Here is a 17,268-nt window from a genome sequence, read left to right as displayed (position 1 = left end):
GAGCTATTATTTGTAAAAATTATTGAACCAGACAGCAATCGGAATACTGGCATTTTCATTTTTCATTTGTCATATATGTCCTGATGAATTGAAAATGGGGGACCCTGATGTAAACAAGACGAAAGTCTTTCTCTCTTCTTAACAATTGTGTGTATTGAGCTGTACTGTATATTGTACCCATTCTGCAATCTGTTAATAAAGTTTTCATCAATCAATCAATGCATTTCCATAACGCTTTGCTGTCGCCCATTCAGTCCACACTAGTAGAAGCTGCAGCTTTCATCTCTACAGTATATTTTCAAAAACATGAGGAAAAACTTAGCTTGAATTGTCTTTATTATGAAAACAAAAACAGGACGTTTGCTTATTCTCAATGTGCCGTTTAAACTTTAAGGTTTGCTGTCGACGTCGTCGATGTGCGGACTTGCTTCTTCAAACCGGGTGGACAAAGTTCACAGACAAACGTTAGATTTTTTCCGTCTGAGTCAGTACTGACTTTAACGTTAAACTCTTTTAAATGCTCATACGCCGACGTCGTAGAGGTAGGGTCTGACTCTGAGCGAGTGCTGCTCTCGACCTGCTGCTGTAGCTCTCGGCTTCTGCTTGCAGATTCCGCTGTTCCGGTCTGGTCTGTTTGTTGTGATGAGTCTGATGACGTAGCCAGGGGGTAACAGGTGCGTTGCCAGATCGGGTGGTTTTCCGCATACTTTTGTAGCCTGTTTACGGTGTGTTTTAACTGGGTTTTCGGCTGAAATGCATATGAAATCTGGCACACCTTTGAACGCCGTTATAATAGAGTGCTGAGAATGAACGCACGTTTGAACGCCGCTATACAGCGCTGATAATGAACACGTTCTCAATAACGTTCATTTAGCGGATAATCAGTACGTTCAGTTCACGTTCGCCCAAAATACTAACGCGTTCAGGTACATCACTGGTTGCGGCCTTTCGCCCTGCGTTCCTTGGTGCAGGTAAGATGTCCATTGGACATTACCCCACTCCTTCCCCTCCCGAATGTTTTGTTAATAACGATGTCTTTGTCTACAAAACATATGTTACTTCACTACATTTGGAGATACGACATGTGCTGTGTGTGAATTGTCTTGGTCGCTTTGTATAGCTTGGGTAGCGTTGGCCAAGGCGTGTGCCTTTCTCTCTACCTAGGAACAGCGTTGTTTTTTACGTCAGTAAAAATTAACTGGGTTTTTATTGTATGATGAGAAGTTGTGTGTGTTCATGTAACGTTAGACAACGTGGCTGAGCCCACAACTTGCTGGGTTACCCTACAATACTGTGCATAGTGGCATGTGATCGAGGGATGAGTCCCTCTCTCAGCTTGTTATTCTTACTTGAGGGTAATGATGACAATAACAAGTGGCAAGTTTTTTCACACATAAGGAGGGCTGTGCGCGCTGTCGTCTGTGTGAAGGTGGGTGTCGTCCTGTGTTGTTCCGTTTCAGAGTCTCCCCACAGTCACAACACCCCCCCTTTTATCAAAAGCCGGGAGTGTCTGCGTGAGATCACCGGAGTGACGTCCAGCAGATGTTTTCCTCCAATCACGGCCTTTCTAAGTTTGAATTTGAAATAGAAGGTTGTCCTCAGTAAGCCAACCCTCTCTACTTTGTTTCAGATCAGAGAACTAGATTCCGTCTAAACTAACTTAATACTTTGGTTATTAACCCCAAGATATATATATTCGAATTGAGATTGATTTCATACACACAGAGATATCATTTTTGAATAGTTTCTCTTGATGCTAAATGAGAATCACAGTAGTTTTACCATTAAGCCCACTTCTATAGTAGTCTAATCATCTTCTTTTGACTTAAATCCATATCTATTTTATACAGTTATTATTCAGCACTTTGTGTTTTCCAATGTAGTTTAAGAAGTGGCTTAATTTCACACTCTGTGATTCTTATTCATAAACATGGCATTTTTCATATCCTTATATTCAGAATTGTTACCACAATATAACAGGATCATTTGCAGTTCATTTTAAGCGAATCTAAGTATAGAAACAGACATTTGAAAGTTTACTTGAGTTACTGAGATAGTGACTCTTAGTCCCTCCTACCGCAGCTGTCTCCACATGTCGTAATCAGACCAGTTTGGGCTGCACCCTGTGTCCCCAGGCCACGGGGCAGGAAATAACAACTTCATGTTATGTGGTCATCTCATTGTTTCAGCTGCTGGCCCACACTTTGTATGTAAATCTACCTCCTGTTGTGCCCCCAAGTCTCTGTAGACACACACACTCTAAATCACTATAGGTTAATCAGGTTTAAACTATATTTGATTGCCAACCTATTAACCACTTATTGTTTAAGACTAAAAGTATAAAGCATTCATTTTGCACACAAATCCAGTAGTATTTTCTAATTAAATGACTTATGATTATTTACAAAGTTCCTTAACCTAGGGACAACCATCTGTTCTATTTTATTGCAATGTAGCCTCAGGGCCTGGCCCCCTGTGGTTCATGACTGAAAGACATCTTTTATGACCAGTCCTTATGCTTACTTAGAACCTTTTCTATTAGGAACATTTTCCAGTACGTTTAGGATTTATGGTTTATCAAATATTACTACACTGCTTTAAACAGTATCAGTGTGTTTCTGTTTTTTTACCAGCGGTTATTGTGTTCGAATATCTACGTATTGCCTGCATGTCAATCCACCTGCTTACATCCATGTATTCCTGTATTAAGAATGTCGTCGTCCCCCCCCCAGCCAGTTCAGGGGTTCGACTACGCCAAGCAGCACCTGGGCCAGCAGGGAGGCGGTGGTGAGGAGACCTTGCCGGTTGCCCAGGACACCCTGGTTCTGTCCCTACCCCTCCGGGACACTCCTCTGTCCCTGGAGAAGACCCTGCAGCACCTGGACAGTACCGTCAGCAAGAAGAACCTCAGCGCTGACATACGCAAAAGGTAAAGAAACACTGTATCTAGCCCTGTAGAACCCTGGTGAAATGTTCAGCTGCTATCACACGCACTTATCTGTGTTTCATTACACGTATGAGTGCATGCTTACCAACTGTCTCGCCTGTTTTTACTGCAACACTACTATCACCGACATCTAAGAAGGGAGAGTCCCCCTTGAATGGCCCTTCTAAGGTTTCTCTCCTCCACATTGCCTGTGGTGCATTTTTTCCTATTGCTAGGTTTTAGTGAGTTTGTCCTTACCTTCGCGTCTGGGAGTGTTGCATTTATTTTATTTTATTTTTTTGCTTTTTTCCCTGCCCTTTTTTGATTTTGCATTTATTTGAAATGTTTTGGATTTTATGGTGTTTTTGTTTTGTTCTTGACTTATTGTGATGTTTCTTCTTGACTTGTTTAAAGAAGACGTGTCCGGCCCATGGGGACATTAACGTGTGTTGTCCGGCCTTACAAATACATTTGATTTGACATGATTTGATTTGGTACAGTATCACCTGGTATCTGGACCTGGTATCTCACTGTATCTATCAGCAGGGTCCGGTAGAACCTGGTATCTCACTGTATCTATCAGCCTGTAGAACCTGGTATCTTTTTATTTATTTTTATTTAACCTTTATTTATCCAGGCAAGCAATTAAGAACAAATTCTTATATACAAAAGCAGCCTGTCCAAAAAGCAAAGGCCTTTTGTGGGAAGGGGGGGGGGGGGGTGGGAGGCTGTAACAAAAACAAGGTTATGTACATGCATACAAGTAAATAAAATACAAAATGACAGTAGCAATAGTATACAAGGACAACAATAAATAAGGGAGAGAGAAGGAAAGGGAGAGAGGGAAAAAGAGAAAGGAAGAGCGAGAACCAGAGGGAGAGAGAGGGAGAGCGAGAACCAGAGGGAGAGAGAGAGAAGAAAGGGGGAGAGGGAGGGAGGTAGGTGAGGGGGCTTAGGGGGAGGAGAGAATAGAGGGTTATGCATGCGATTGGGAGGCAGTCAGCAGGTGCAACAGTCGGTTAAGATCTGTTGCAGATTTAGTTTAAAAGCAGTGTTTTTTAATGTGTTCCAGTCAGATGCAGCAGCAAATCGGAAGGCGTTGCGTCCAGAAACCGTGCAGGCTTTGGGGATGGTGAGTTTGATGAAGTTGCTGGACCTTAGGCTGTAGTTAGAAGTGGAGACGGGTTAGAAGGGAGTAGAGGTAGAGAGGTGTTTTACCAAGCATGGTTTTGTAAATTATTTGAAGCCAGTGAAGAAGCCTTCTGGTGTGAAGAGATGTCCAGTCCACCAGGTTATAAAGGTCACAATGGTGAGTGGTGAAGGGTGCACTAGTGGCAAAACGGATGGCGGAATGATGGAGTATGTCGAGTTTTCTGAGGGCACGCTGGGATGCCATTCTATAGATGGTGTCGCCATAATCAAATATAGGGAGGATGGTCATCTTGACAAGAATATGTTTGGCCGAGCGGGTGAAGGAAGCTTTGTTGCGAGCTTTGACTTTGGCCTGCAGGTGTTTTATGTGAGTAGAGAAGGAAAGGGATGGGTCTAGCCAGAGGCCAAGGTATTAAAAACGAGATAACAAACTCCAGCTCGGAGCCGTCGGCACAGGTGATTTTAGGGGTGCTAGCAGTGTCATGCTTTCTGTTAAAGAGCATAGCCTACATTTAGTCTTCTTGGAGTTGAGAAGAAGGTGGAGACTGTGAAAGGACTGTTCAATAGAGGTAAGACTAATTTGAAGAGTGGATGCCGCAGAGTGGAGTGAAGGGCCTGCTGAGTACAAGATGGTGTCGTCAGCGTATAGATGGATCTGTGAATTTCCAGCAGCCTTGGCTACATCGTTGAACAGTGAGAACAGCAAGGGACCCAAGATGAAGCCCTGAGGCACCCCTTTAAAGATGTTGAGAGGGTCAGACAAGATGTTCTCCGTCTTCACCTGCTGAACACGATTAGCAAGGTAGCTGGCAAACCAACTGCAGGATTTTGAAGAAAGCCCAATGCTGGAGAGCCTCTGTAGGAGGATGGAATGGTTGACTGAGTCAAAGGCTTTAGCTAAATCAATAAAGGTGGCGATGCAAACCAGCTTTTAGAGTCCAAGGAGGTGATGATGTCATTCAGGACCTTAAGGGTAGCTTAAAGAAGACGTGTCCGGCCCATGGACAACGTGTGTTGTCGGGCCTTACAAATACATTTGATTTGATTTGGTACAGTATCACCTGGTATCTGGACCTGGTATCTCACTGTATCTATCAGCAGGGTCCGGTAGAACCTGGTATCTAACTGTATCTATCAGCCTGTAGAACCTGGTATCTCACTGTATCTATCAGCCTGTAGAACCTGGTATCTCACTGTATCTATCAGCCTGTAGAACCTGGTATCTCACTGTATCTATCAGCCTGTAGAACCTGGTATCTCACTGTATCTATCAGCGATAACGATAATTATTGCGATATATTTTTATAATCGATAATAAAAATAATATCGAATACATTTTTATTTATTTTTTGTATTGTGAACAGAGCAGCTTTAAAACCAGAGACAGTGGACAGACTTGTCTTTCTTGCCTGCAACTTAAAGTAATGGCTTTGCTTGTCCAAATGACAATACTGACCAAGTTGAGATTTCTTTTTCTCTTGTCCATTTATTTAGTTTGCTTTCTAATGTAAAATACAGTTTGAAACCGTCTGTACACAGTAGGCTATGTGTGCTAGCAGAGCTAGTCTCCAGTCACGAGTCACGGTGCACATGTGCGGTGGTTTGTCCACCAAAAAAGCGCCAAAAGATAGAAAATAAACTAGCAGAGCCAGAACTGTTCAACTCCCCTGGAGCCACAGCCAGCAGAGAAGCCGGTTTACTTTAGCTTTTAAACCAGCTGCAGCCTGAGAACTGGAGTGTGAGGGGATGTAACACTAAAGATGGCGGCAACGACAAAGAATTACTGCAAAATAAACATACATTTGTTGTTTAAATAAAATCAGCACGGCCCTGTAGAACCCTGTTATCTCCAAGAGGTCGACTGTTTAGTGATTGAGAGAACATGTCTGGCTTTAGTCCCAGTGTCAAGATGAGTTTCTTACCAAAGTTCTTCTTTATGCCTATTATTATATCTGCACGTTTTACGTTGCACTACTTTTATTGTCTTTTATACCTATTCTTATGTCTGCACTTTATACATTGTTTTTATTCCATTAACTGTAATGCTGATTTTACGCCTATGTTAATTTTATACTATTTGCTGTGGGCTGCGGCCTATGTGTGAAAGGTGCTATATAGATAGTTATTAATATTTATTATTATTATTATATTGTAAAAAACATATGCATTGAAATGTCCGTAAGTCTCGACGATATTGAAAATGAGGATGACCTCAATTGTCCTTTTTTTGAGAATAAATGAAGGTTTGAATGAATGAATTTGCATCCCTCTCAGTGCAGGTGCTGAGTCTGAGTGAAGCATCTGTGATTGAAATCCTGCTCGCCACCCCTCACCCATAGGCTGTTTCTTCATGAATAGTTATAGGTTATGAATAAACAGCGTTGTATTCATATCATCTGTTTTCATGGAAATGTGAAGACATTTTCTAAAATGTTTTAGTATTTGTGTGCTCTCACTATCTTGTTTTAATGTTGTTTGATATGTGAACATTATCTGTAATGCTGCCTTCTTGGTCAGCACCCACTTGGAAATATCAATAATATTACCCTGGTTAAATAAAGTATATAATATAATAAATTATAAAATATAATAATAATTAATTATGATAATAAATATCTAGTAGTGTGAAACATTTCCTTTAGTATCCATACTAGTTGTCGGTTACTGAAATGACAAAATTGGGGTTAACCTATAGGGGGTTTCTGCTGATGGCTAACAATAATATATTAATATAATAATAATAATAATAATAATAATAATAATAATAATAATAATAATAATAATAATAATAATAATAATAATAATAATAATAATAATAATAATAATAATAATAATAATAATAATAATAATAATAATAATAATAATAATAATAATAATAATAATAATAATATATCATAATAACAATTGTGATGCTCAATTCGTGTGGTTTTTGCAGAGCCAGGTAGAAAAGGCAGTTGGATGATTGTAACTCAAGCAAAGATAAGTTGACATTCCATCTATGGAGGTCACCCTGGCACATCCAGTACTTCACATTAGATTACATAAAAGTACAGCAACATGTCTTCTGACAACAATATAATAATAATTCCTCTCTTGCTATAGCTGAGCTGCTTAGTGGCCCATGGCTGAGCTCCATTAAGTTTCCCCCAGGAAGACGTTTAGTGTGGCGTCCTTATCTCTTTTTGAGTAGAAGACCTTTCCTCCGACATCAGATGGTTATCGGTTTAATCAATCGTATTTATTCAATAATACCCTCAGACTTCTACTTTTCTCCTCGTTTGTTAGATAATAATCACCGTTCTTCCATTATGCCCGTTCACGTATCTTCCAGGGTTGCTAATGGGTCCCAAACAGGCTAACAATATGCCTAATGGCCGTTACGCTTCACAGCTATGTAATGATGCAGAGATACAGACCCAACCATCAGTCGGGTCTTTCGACCCCCACCCCCCCTTCCCACACACACACACACACACACACACACACACACACACACACACACACACACACACACACACACACACACACACACACACACACACACACACCTACACACACACACACACACACACACACACACACACACACACACACACACACACACACACACACACACACACACACACACACACACACACACACACACACACACACACACACACACACACACTTGTATGGTAATGTGGTATGAATGTTTTCCACGCCAATTAATTCCTGCCATTAAGAGAGCGAGGCTGTGCTTTGTCAGCCTCTGTGCTGCATGTCATTCTCAATACACATGGGCTATTGTGGAACAGCGGTCGCACGGTCCACTATTTCACTGGGACGTCACACCTCATGAACCACTTAAGCGGCGAGCTCACACCGACGACGTCGCACGTGATACGCCGTCACATCCCATTTCGGCTCCATGCCGGTTATCGCTGGCGGTTACTTATTTATATTTCAGTTGGTTCATATTTCAGCAGGTTCGAGAAATCTCCAGGTTTAGATTTCTTCTTGACTTGGGAGACCACTGTTGATTTCCAAAGTTTACTTTTCTCGTTCCCACATCTTTGGGTCTCCAATGCCGCTTTTTCTACTGCATGGTACCTACTCGACTCGACTCTACTCTGCCTTTTCGGTTTTCCATTGGCAAAATTTGCGGATGATACCTTGTACCGGGTTTTTTTTTTTTTTTTGTACCTGCTCTGTCGAGGTTCCAAGTGGGTAGAGAAGCGATACCAAAAAGTGACTTGAAACACTGCAAACCAACTTTTTTTTTTTTTTTTTAAATCTAACCCTAACTAACCTTACTGTCATGCACTTGTCCTAATAAACTAACCTACACTGTAGCACTCAACACTTTGATGAACATTGTTACTCAGCTGATAGAGTTGTGCCCTTCCTGATGACTTGTCGTACAGAACTTGTGTGAGTCGCTTTGGATAAAAGCGTTTCAGCTAAATGACTAAATGTAAATGTAAATGTACGAGAGAATCGTCACTACGTTATCATTGCGCTACGCGGGGGACGTCCTGCACAAAACACAAACCCGCCATCTTTAAATAGCCTCGGTATACTACTAAACATTATAGAATAGAATAGAATAGACTGTTAATTAGTATTTATTACTAAACAAAAAAAGACACATTCACAGTGTATTCTGCTTTATTGATGAAACAAAACCAACAGCGACACAATTTACCACCAAGGACAAAGAGTTTAGTTTCACAAAAAGATCGCAAATTTTGTTAGCTTAACCGTTAGCATTGCGGTTAGCGTACATTAGCTAATAAGGCAGAGGCTTCATAGCTTCATAGCTAGCTTCGATATCCTCCATTGTGTATGTGTGTCGCGTTGAAGATGGCGTCACGCCGCCCTCGCTATGACGACCAGCTACACTGGTGCGGGGGGGGGGTCACTACCTGCTGTGGAAAATCAGCGAAGCGAGTAGAGTCGAGTCGAGTAGGTGCCATGCAGTGGAAAAGAGACACAAGAGTGTTCATTGAAGCACCCTCTGATGTGCGGCGGGAGTCCAGGTCTGCCTCAGGCCTGGCTGTCTGTTCAGCTGCTGTGTCAGTGGCAGGCAGGTTTTAGGACAGTTGAGTTGTACAAGCGCATATAAATCACTATGTGGACTGGAAGAGTTTGTGTGTTTCTGCTAATGCTCCACTGACATGGGTTTTTCCAATGCCTGATGCCGATATTCAGAGAGCAGGGCGGCCGATGGCTGATATATTGCCGATATTCTTTTTTCTTTGCATATTTATGATCAAATACAATACAAAATAAATGTGACACAAAAGTGCAGACCTTAAAGATCCAGTACAATGATGTTTTATTGTAATGATTAAGTCACACATAGCTTATTGTGGAATGTTAATGTCATAAGTATAATCTTTCAGTTTCAGATCATGTGATTTGGTATGTCCGCGGAAGGCAAAGCCTCTGACAGTACATTTGGTAGCGTGTGTGTGACCGTCAAAGGTTAACCTTCTGTAGTGTGGTAGTAAAAGGTTAACCTTCTGTAGTGTGGTAGTGAAAGCGTTAACCTTCTGTAGTGTGGTAGTCAAAGGTTAACCTTCTGTAGTGTGGTAGTGAAAGGGTTAACCTTCTGTAGTGTGGTAGTGAAAGGTTAACCCTTTGTAGTGTGGTAGTGAAAGGGTTAACCATCTGTAGTGTGGTAGTGAAAGGTTAACCTTCTGTAGTGTGGTAGTGAAAGGGTTAACCTTCTGTAGTGTGGTAGTGAAAGGTTAACCTTCTGTAGTGTGGTAGTGAAAGGTTAACCTTCTGTAGTGTGGTAGTGAAAGGTTAACCTTCTGTAGTGTGGTAGTGAAAGGGTTAACCTTCTGTAGTGTGGTAGTGAAAGGTTAACCTTCTGTAGTGTGGTAGTGAAAGGGTTAACCTTCTGTAGTGTGGTAGTGAAAGGTTAACCTTCTGTAGTGTGGTAGTGAAAGGGTTAACCGTCTGTAGTGTGGTAGTGAAGGGTTAACCTTCTGTAGTGTGGTAGTGAAAGGTTAACCTTCTGTAGTGTGGTAGTGAAAGGGTTAACCATTTGTAGTGTGGTAGTGAAAGGGTTAACCTTCTGTAGTGTGGTAGTGAAAGGTTAACCTTCTGTAGTGTGGTAGTGAAAGGGTTAACCGTCTGTAGTGTGGTAGTGAAAGCGTTAACCGTCAGTAGTGTGGTAGTGAAAGCGTTAACCGTCAGTAGTGTGGTAGTGAAAGCGTTAACCGTCAGTAGTGTGGTAGTGAAAGGGTTAACCATCTGTAGTGTGGTAGTGAAAGGGTTAACCGTCTGTAGTGTGGTAGTGAAAGCGTTAACCGTCAGTAGTGTGGTAGTGAAAGGGTTAACCGTCTGTAGTGTGGTAGTGAAAGCGTTAACCATCTGTAGTGTGGTAGTGAAAGGGTTAACCCTTTGTAGTGTGGTAGTGAAAGGGTTAAAGTGGGCCCTGCCAGAAAATGTTCACCTATAGAACAACATTAAAACAAACACAAATAAGAACAAGATAGTTAGAGCACACAAATATAAAAACATAGAGAAAATGTCCTCACAATTCTTTCTTTAAAATGATAAAATGAGGGACTTATGTAAGTTGGTAGCTGCCCCAGGATGGCTTTGTATACAAAACAAATACCAATGCATGTCTTCTTATGGCCATGGATGACTGACCTGACAATTCATACATTACACAGTACATTACACATCGTAGATCAGGACCAACATCAGTACGCCTATAGGGCAGACAGGTCCACAGAGGATGCTATAGCCACAACCCTCCACTCAGCACTGACATCACCTGGACCAGAATGGGACATAATGTGAGGATGCTTTTCATAGACTACAGCAGTGCGTTCAACACCATTGTCCCCAGTAGACTGGTCACCAAACCCCTGGACCTGGGTCTCAGAGACTCTCTGTGTAGGTGGATCAGAGACCAAACCCCTGGACCTGGGTCTCAGAGACTCCCTGTGTAGGTGGATCAGAGACCAAACCCCTGGACCTGGGTCTCAGAGACTCTCTGTGTAGGTGGATCAGAGACCAAACCCCTGGACCTGGGTCTCAGAGACTCCCTGTGTAGGTGGATCAGAGACCAAACCCCTGGACCTGGGTCTCAGAGACTCTCTGTGTAGGTGGATCAGAGACCAAACCCCTGGACCTGGGTCTCAGCGACTCCCTGTGTAGGTGGATCAGAGACCAAACCCCTGGACCTGGGTCTCAGCGACTCCCTGTGTAGGTGGATCAGTCAGCCTCGGCTCCCATCTCTCCTCCAGCTTGTCCCTCAGCACTGGCTTCACCTCAAGGCTGCGTGCCGAGCCCGCTGCTCTACTCACTATATACACACATGACTGCATCTCCATACACCCCTCAAACACAAGTTTGCAGATGACACATCAGTGGTAGGACGTGTAGATAATATTAATAACTCACTCAGTCGAATGGATCCGGTTAATACGATTTATTAACTCAGAGTGATCAATACATCATCAACCCTGAGTGACCAGCTATCGAGACCCGGAAGTGAGAGAGAGAATAGAGAGAGGAGCGCTCCTTTATAGTCAGGAGGGGGGGCAACTGTAGATTTGGGGAGGGGAGGGGGTAAACAGCTGGGGGAGGGGTGAAAGACCTCAACTATGGGGGAGGGCAGTGTAACAACTAGGGATGTCCCGATCCGATCACGTGATCGGGATCGGGGCCGATCACGTGATTTTCCGAAGATCAGGATCGACAAAAAAAAAAAAAAAAAAAATCGGGATTTTTTATTTAATTTTAATTTTTTACAAACATGACCACGTTCACGTCTTAAACTCATACTGAGGCCTTAGTTTTGGGTTTAAATTGCATATCATCATTCATTTATTTATTGTCACACAGAGCAGAAGAATTTTGCCAAAACAAACCAATAGTATCCAGCTGCAGAACGGCAGACCAGCCACACTCTCAGACGCAAACCCATTTCCTTTGATTTAATTATACATCAAATGATTTATGTCAAGGATTGCAATGCCTCGCTTGAATGAAGTTAACTTTTCACCTGGATAACGTCAACATTCAGGGTGAATGTAATGTGAGAAATTGGGACTAAAAAAATAAAAAATAAATTCCATTTTTTTTTTTTTTTTTTTTTATCGGATCGGGAAAGATCGGTATCGGTAGATACTCAAAATCACATGATCGGGATCGGATCGGGAGCAAAAAAAATTTGATCGGGACATCCCTAGTAATAACCCTTTCACTACCACACTACATAATGTTAACCCTTTACTATCACCCTACAGAGATGAAGTCCACAATTTAACTGGATGGTGCACGGACAACAATCTCACATTAAACATAAAAAAACAAGAGATCATCATTAACTTCAGGAGACACAGGGTGGACCCCCCCCCCCCTAATCCTCGCAGTCGCAGGTGAGGAAGTGGAGAGAGTCCCCTGCTTTAAGTTACTAGGGACCCACATCACTGAGGACCTCAAATGGACCACCAACTCCACTGCACTGGTAAAAAAAAGGCCCAACAGCGGCTTTATTTTTTTAAGGACACTTAAAAAAAATCAACCTGTCTGCTGAGCTGCTTACGGTCTTCTACCACTGCCCTACTGAGAGCATCTTAACATACTCCATCACAGCATGGTACGCAAACTGCACAGAATGTGAAAGAAAATCCCTCCAGAGAGTCACCTCCCAGAAAATCATCAGTCTCCCCCTGCCCACACTGGATGACATCTTCAGAACGCGCTGCCTCCGCAGAGCTAGCAGCATCCTGAAGGATGAAACGCACCCCTCTCACCACCTCTTCTCCCTGTTGCCATCTGGGAGGCGATACAGGGCCTTCAAAGCTCTGCACCTCCAGCTTCTTCCCGAGAGCCATCACTGAACTGAACAACCCCCCCCCCCCCCTATTGCCACCACATCTACATCTATATACTTGTATGTGCAATATGACAGATTTTGGGACATGTGCAATAATGCAATAATGGTATTCTCTAATGTATTTATTTATATTTTCCACCGATGTGCAATCTTTTTTTTCTACTATGATGTTTTGCAATTCTTTTTTTCTTGTGAATAAGTGCATATGCAGCAGAGGGTATGTGTTGGTACATGAAAGTGTGGTGTGACAATGAGTATGGGTACACTAATGTATGTACGGTAGTGTGTCTATGGGTACATCATGGATGTGGAGTGTGTATGTAGGTATCGTTCTTTTGGCCACACAGAACTTGGCCACATGGAACTTGGCCACACAGTCGTGTGTGTATAGTGAGTACAGCAGGGGGCTCAGAACACAGCCCTGGGAGGACCCGATGAGCAACGCGTCCAATAAATGCGTCTTTAACATGCTTTATACCCTCGCCATTACTATATGCCTGTCGCGGTTAAAACCCTTTTTAACTAACGTTAGCTGCTAACTAAGTTAAGCTATACGTTACAAGCTAAAAAGAAAACAGCCCTTCTACTGATGGGATCAGAGTCGGAGTCGGATGACGACAGGGCCGCGGGAAGTCAGTCAGAGTTGGGGGTGCGGAGATAAGTGATATAATAACGTCATAGGCGGCGGGTGCGCTGAAGACGCGCACAGCGTGCAATTTTTTTCCTTTTTTGTCAATATACACACACACCCACTAGGCTATGCGAGGCTGGCGAGCCCCACTCTTTTAATATATAGTGCAAATTAAGTGTTCAAATGAAGGCATCCAATAATAGATTAACCATTGTCTTACCTTAATGCAGCAAAATGCAACGTTTCGTCTTGGCATCAATGATCTTTTCTGCCCGGTGCAGCCCGGTACAGCTTCTAAATTACTTTGTTTATATGCCTTGGAAAAATACTGTATATCTATTTTGCTTTGGGGTCATTAAAGTTATCGATCGCCATCTGGTAGATCCATCCATATGTCCATTGGCTGATGATATTTTCCTTTACTGCGAATTCAGCATCCCAAAAACTATTCCAGGCCATCGGCTACATGCATAACTTTAACACTGCTTTAATAACACTGCATTATCGAGACAGCGCCGCTATGAGGATCTGGCTGTGAGAGTGGGTTTTAAGCAGAGCCCAATCGCTGAACACAGGAGAGGAGAATGGAGCGTTTCAGGTTGTTTTAATGGTATTCCCAAGTAGGCAAGAATTACATCCAGGAATGTACAACAGGTATGAATTGGGGGATAAAGGGAGCAGGTGCACTCCAGTGCCACTGCAGACGGGAGACACGGTTTTGTGTTTGAGAGAGGGAGCAGGAACTCCTTGGTAAGCTCCAGGGGGGTCCAGACAGGAACACACTGGCACGGAGGAAAGTTAGAACAGGGATAATCACACGGGGATGCCTAGCAGGTCTTCAGACTGAGGCGTTGTACCTAGGTAATGATACTAACACCACGACAACTTCTGGTCAACAGGGGATGGGATACAGCTGTGAGGAGTGAGGTGCCTGACAGCGTGTGAATCAGGGGATGAAGTGTAGCTGGGTTGAGTGACGGGAGGTGAAGGGATGCTGACCATATAAGGGCGTGAGGCTTCCGTGGTGGATGGAAGGGAGGATGAAGAGGAGTGCGTGGTGGATGGAAGGGAGGATGAAGAGGAATGCGTGGTGAATGTGAGGGCAGAAGGAGGGGGAGTGAAGTACACTCTCGTTGTGATTATGACAGGACCCCCCCCCTTTACGGGCGCCTCCTGGCGGCCCAGGCTTGTCAGGGTTGGCCCGATGGAAATCCCGGACGAGGTCTGGGTCCAGGATCATCTGGCGGGAGATCCAGCTGCGCTCCTCTGGGCCGTAGCCCTCCCAGTCGACCAGGTACTGGTAGCCGCGGCGGCGGCGCCGCACGCCCAGCAACTCCCGGACTATGTAGGCCGGGTGGTCATCGATGACCAGCGGAGGAGGAGGCTCCAGAGCAGGGGGAAACAGTGTACTGGAGACCACCGGCTTCAGCTGGGAGACATGGAAGGAGGGGTGAATCCGCATATGGGAGGGGAGCTGGAGTCTGACGACAGAGGGATTGATGAGAGACAGGATTTTGTAGGGACCAACGAAACGGGGGGTTAGTTTACGGGAAACAGACTTGAGCGGCAGGTCCCGAGACGAGAGCCATACCATCTGACCTGGTTGGTAGTCGGGAGCCGGGGTCCGGTGGCGGTCGGCGAAGCGACGGTTCTGGTCCGTGGAGCGGAGAAGCGTGGCCCTTGTGTCCTCCCAAATCCTACTGCAGCGGCGAAGGTGGTCCTGCACCGACAGAACAGCGATCTCCTCCTCCTGGGCAGGGAACAGCGGGGGTTGGTAGCCCAAAGAGGACTCAAAGGGGGACTGACCTGTGGCCGCCGAAGACAGAGAATTGTGGGTGTATTCGATCCACGGCAGGAAAGTGCTCCATCCGGAGGGGTCCCGGGCTGTCACGCAGCGGAGGGCGGACCCCAGGTCCTGGTTGGCCCGCTCCGACAGGCCGTTGGTCTGTGGGTGGTACCTGGAGGAGAGACTGACCGTGGCCCCCAGGGCCCGACAGAAGGCCCTCCAGACCTGGGAGACTAATTGAGGGCCCCTGTCGGAGACGATGTCCACCGGGATCCCATGGAGGCGAAAGACGTGGAGCACCATCAGATCCGCGGTCTCTGCAGCAGAGGGGAGTTTGGGGAGAGCAACAAAGTGCACAGCCTTCGAGAAATGGTCAACAATAGTGAGGATGGCTGTGTTACCGTGTGAGGGAGGAAGGCCGGTGACGAAGGCCAGGGCGACGTGCGACCAGGGCCGACCGGGAACAGGGAGCGGACGAAGGAGCCCGGCGGGTGGTCGGTGGGAAGCCTTTGCACGAGCACAGACGGTGCATGCCAGGACGAAGGTGCGGGTGTCCTCCCTCATGGAGACCCACCAGAAGTGCCGTTTCAGCAGGGACAGGGTACAGTCGATCCCAGGGTGGCAGGCGAACCGGGAAGCGTGAACCCACTGGAGCACCTGGGAGCGGACAAGGTCGGGGACAAAAAGCCGGTTAGGTGGACCGTTACCTGGGTCCGGCTGGGCACGCTGAGCCTCCCTCACGATGGACTGGATCTCCCAGGTGGCGGCGGCCACCAAGTAGGAGGTGGAGAGGATGGTGTCGGGGTGTGCGGGACCCTCTTCGGGGACAAACTGCCGGGAGAGAGCGTCCGGCTTGGTGTTCTTGGAACCAGGCCTGTAGGTAAGGGTGATGTTAAACCTGGCGAAGAACAGCGCCCAGCGGGCCTGGCGGGAGTTCAGGCGCTTGGCCGTCTGGACGTAGGCAAGGTTCTTGTGGTCCGTCCAAACCAGTAAGGGGACCTTTGAACCTTCCAGCCAGTGCCTCTATTCCTCCAGGGCTAGTTTGACTGCCAGGAGCTCCAGGTTTCCGATATCATAGTTGACCTCGGCTGGGGTCAGGCGGCGCGAGAAGAAGGCGCAGGGATGCAGTTTCTGGTCGAGGACGGAGCGTTGGGAAAGGACCGCTCCCACTCCGGTACAGGAGGCGTCCACCTCCACCACGAACTGGGACGCGTCCGGCTGGACGAGGATGGGTGCGGTGGTGAAGCGCCGGCTCAGCTCGGCGAAGGCGGAGTCCACTCTGTTAGACCAGACGACGGGCACGGAAGGTGAGGTGAGTTGGGTGAGGGGTGCCGCGACCCGGCTGTAGTCCCTGATGAAGCGCCGGTAGAAGTTGGCAAACCCCAGGAAGCGTTGGAGCTGCTTGACATTGGTGGGTCGGACACCGCCTTAATCTTCTCGGGGTCCGCCCGGATCTTGCCGCCCTCAATGATGTAGCCGAGGAAGCCGATGGAGGAGACGTGGAACTCACACTTCTCCGCCTTGACGAACAGCTTGTTCTCCAGAAAGCGCTGGAGGACCCGGCGGACGTGCTGGACGTGCTCCTCCATGGAGCGGGAAAAAATCAGAATGTCATCCAAATAAACAAAAACGGAGCGGTTGAGTACATCGCGGAGAACTGAAAGACAGCAGGGGCGTTGGTCAGCCCAAAGGGCATTACCTTGTACTCGAAGTGGCCGAGCGGGGTCTTAAAGGCCGTCTTCCATTCGTCTCCTTCCCGGATGCGGACAAGGTGATAGGCATTCCTGAGGTCCAGCTTCGTGAAGATGGTGGCACCTTGCAGGGGCTCAAAAGTAGAGTCAATTAAAGGCAGGGGGTACTTGTTTTTTACTGTGATGTTGTTGAGACCCCGGTAGTCGATACAGGGGCGAAGGGAACGATAG

The 17,268-nt window shown here is 45.7% G+C and overlaps 1 protein-coding gene across 1 annotated transcript in view; it reads left to right on the top strand.

The window, feature by feature from the left end:
- The window catches only part of LOC311247279 (UPF0606 protein KIAA1549L-like), a gene marked incomplete at both ends in the record, with an annotated part of 170,423 nt that overhangs the window by 90,932 nt on the left and 62,223 nt on the right, over positions 1–17,268 (top strand). The window contains one exon of the mRNA XM_084337639.1: positions 2,733–2,929. Coding sequence (XP_084193765.1) covers positions 2,733–2,929 — 197 coding nt within the window. The remainder of the gene's footprint in view (positions 1–2,732; positions 2,930–17,268) is intronic.

This window comes from Notolepis coatsorum (genome assembly GCF_963971535.1).
Source record: "Notolepis coatsorum genome assembly, chromosome: 20".
Classification (NCBI taxonomy): Eukaryota; Metazoa; Chordata; class Actinopteri; order Aulopiformes; family Paralepididae; genus Notolepis; species Notolepis coatsorum.
This window is presented reverse-complemented; position numbering and strand designations above follow the sequence as displayed.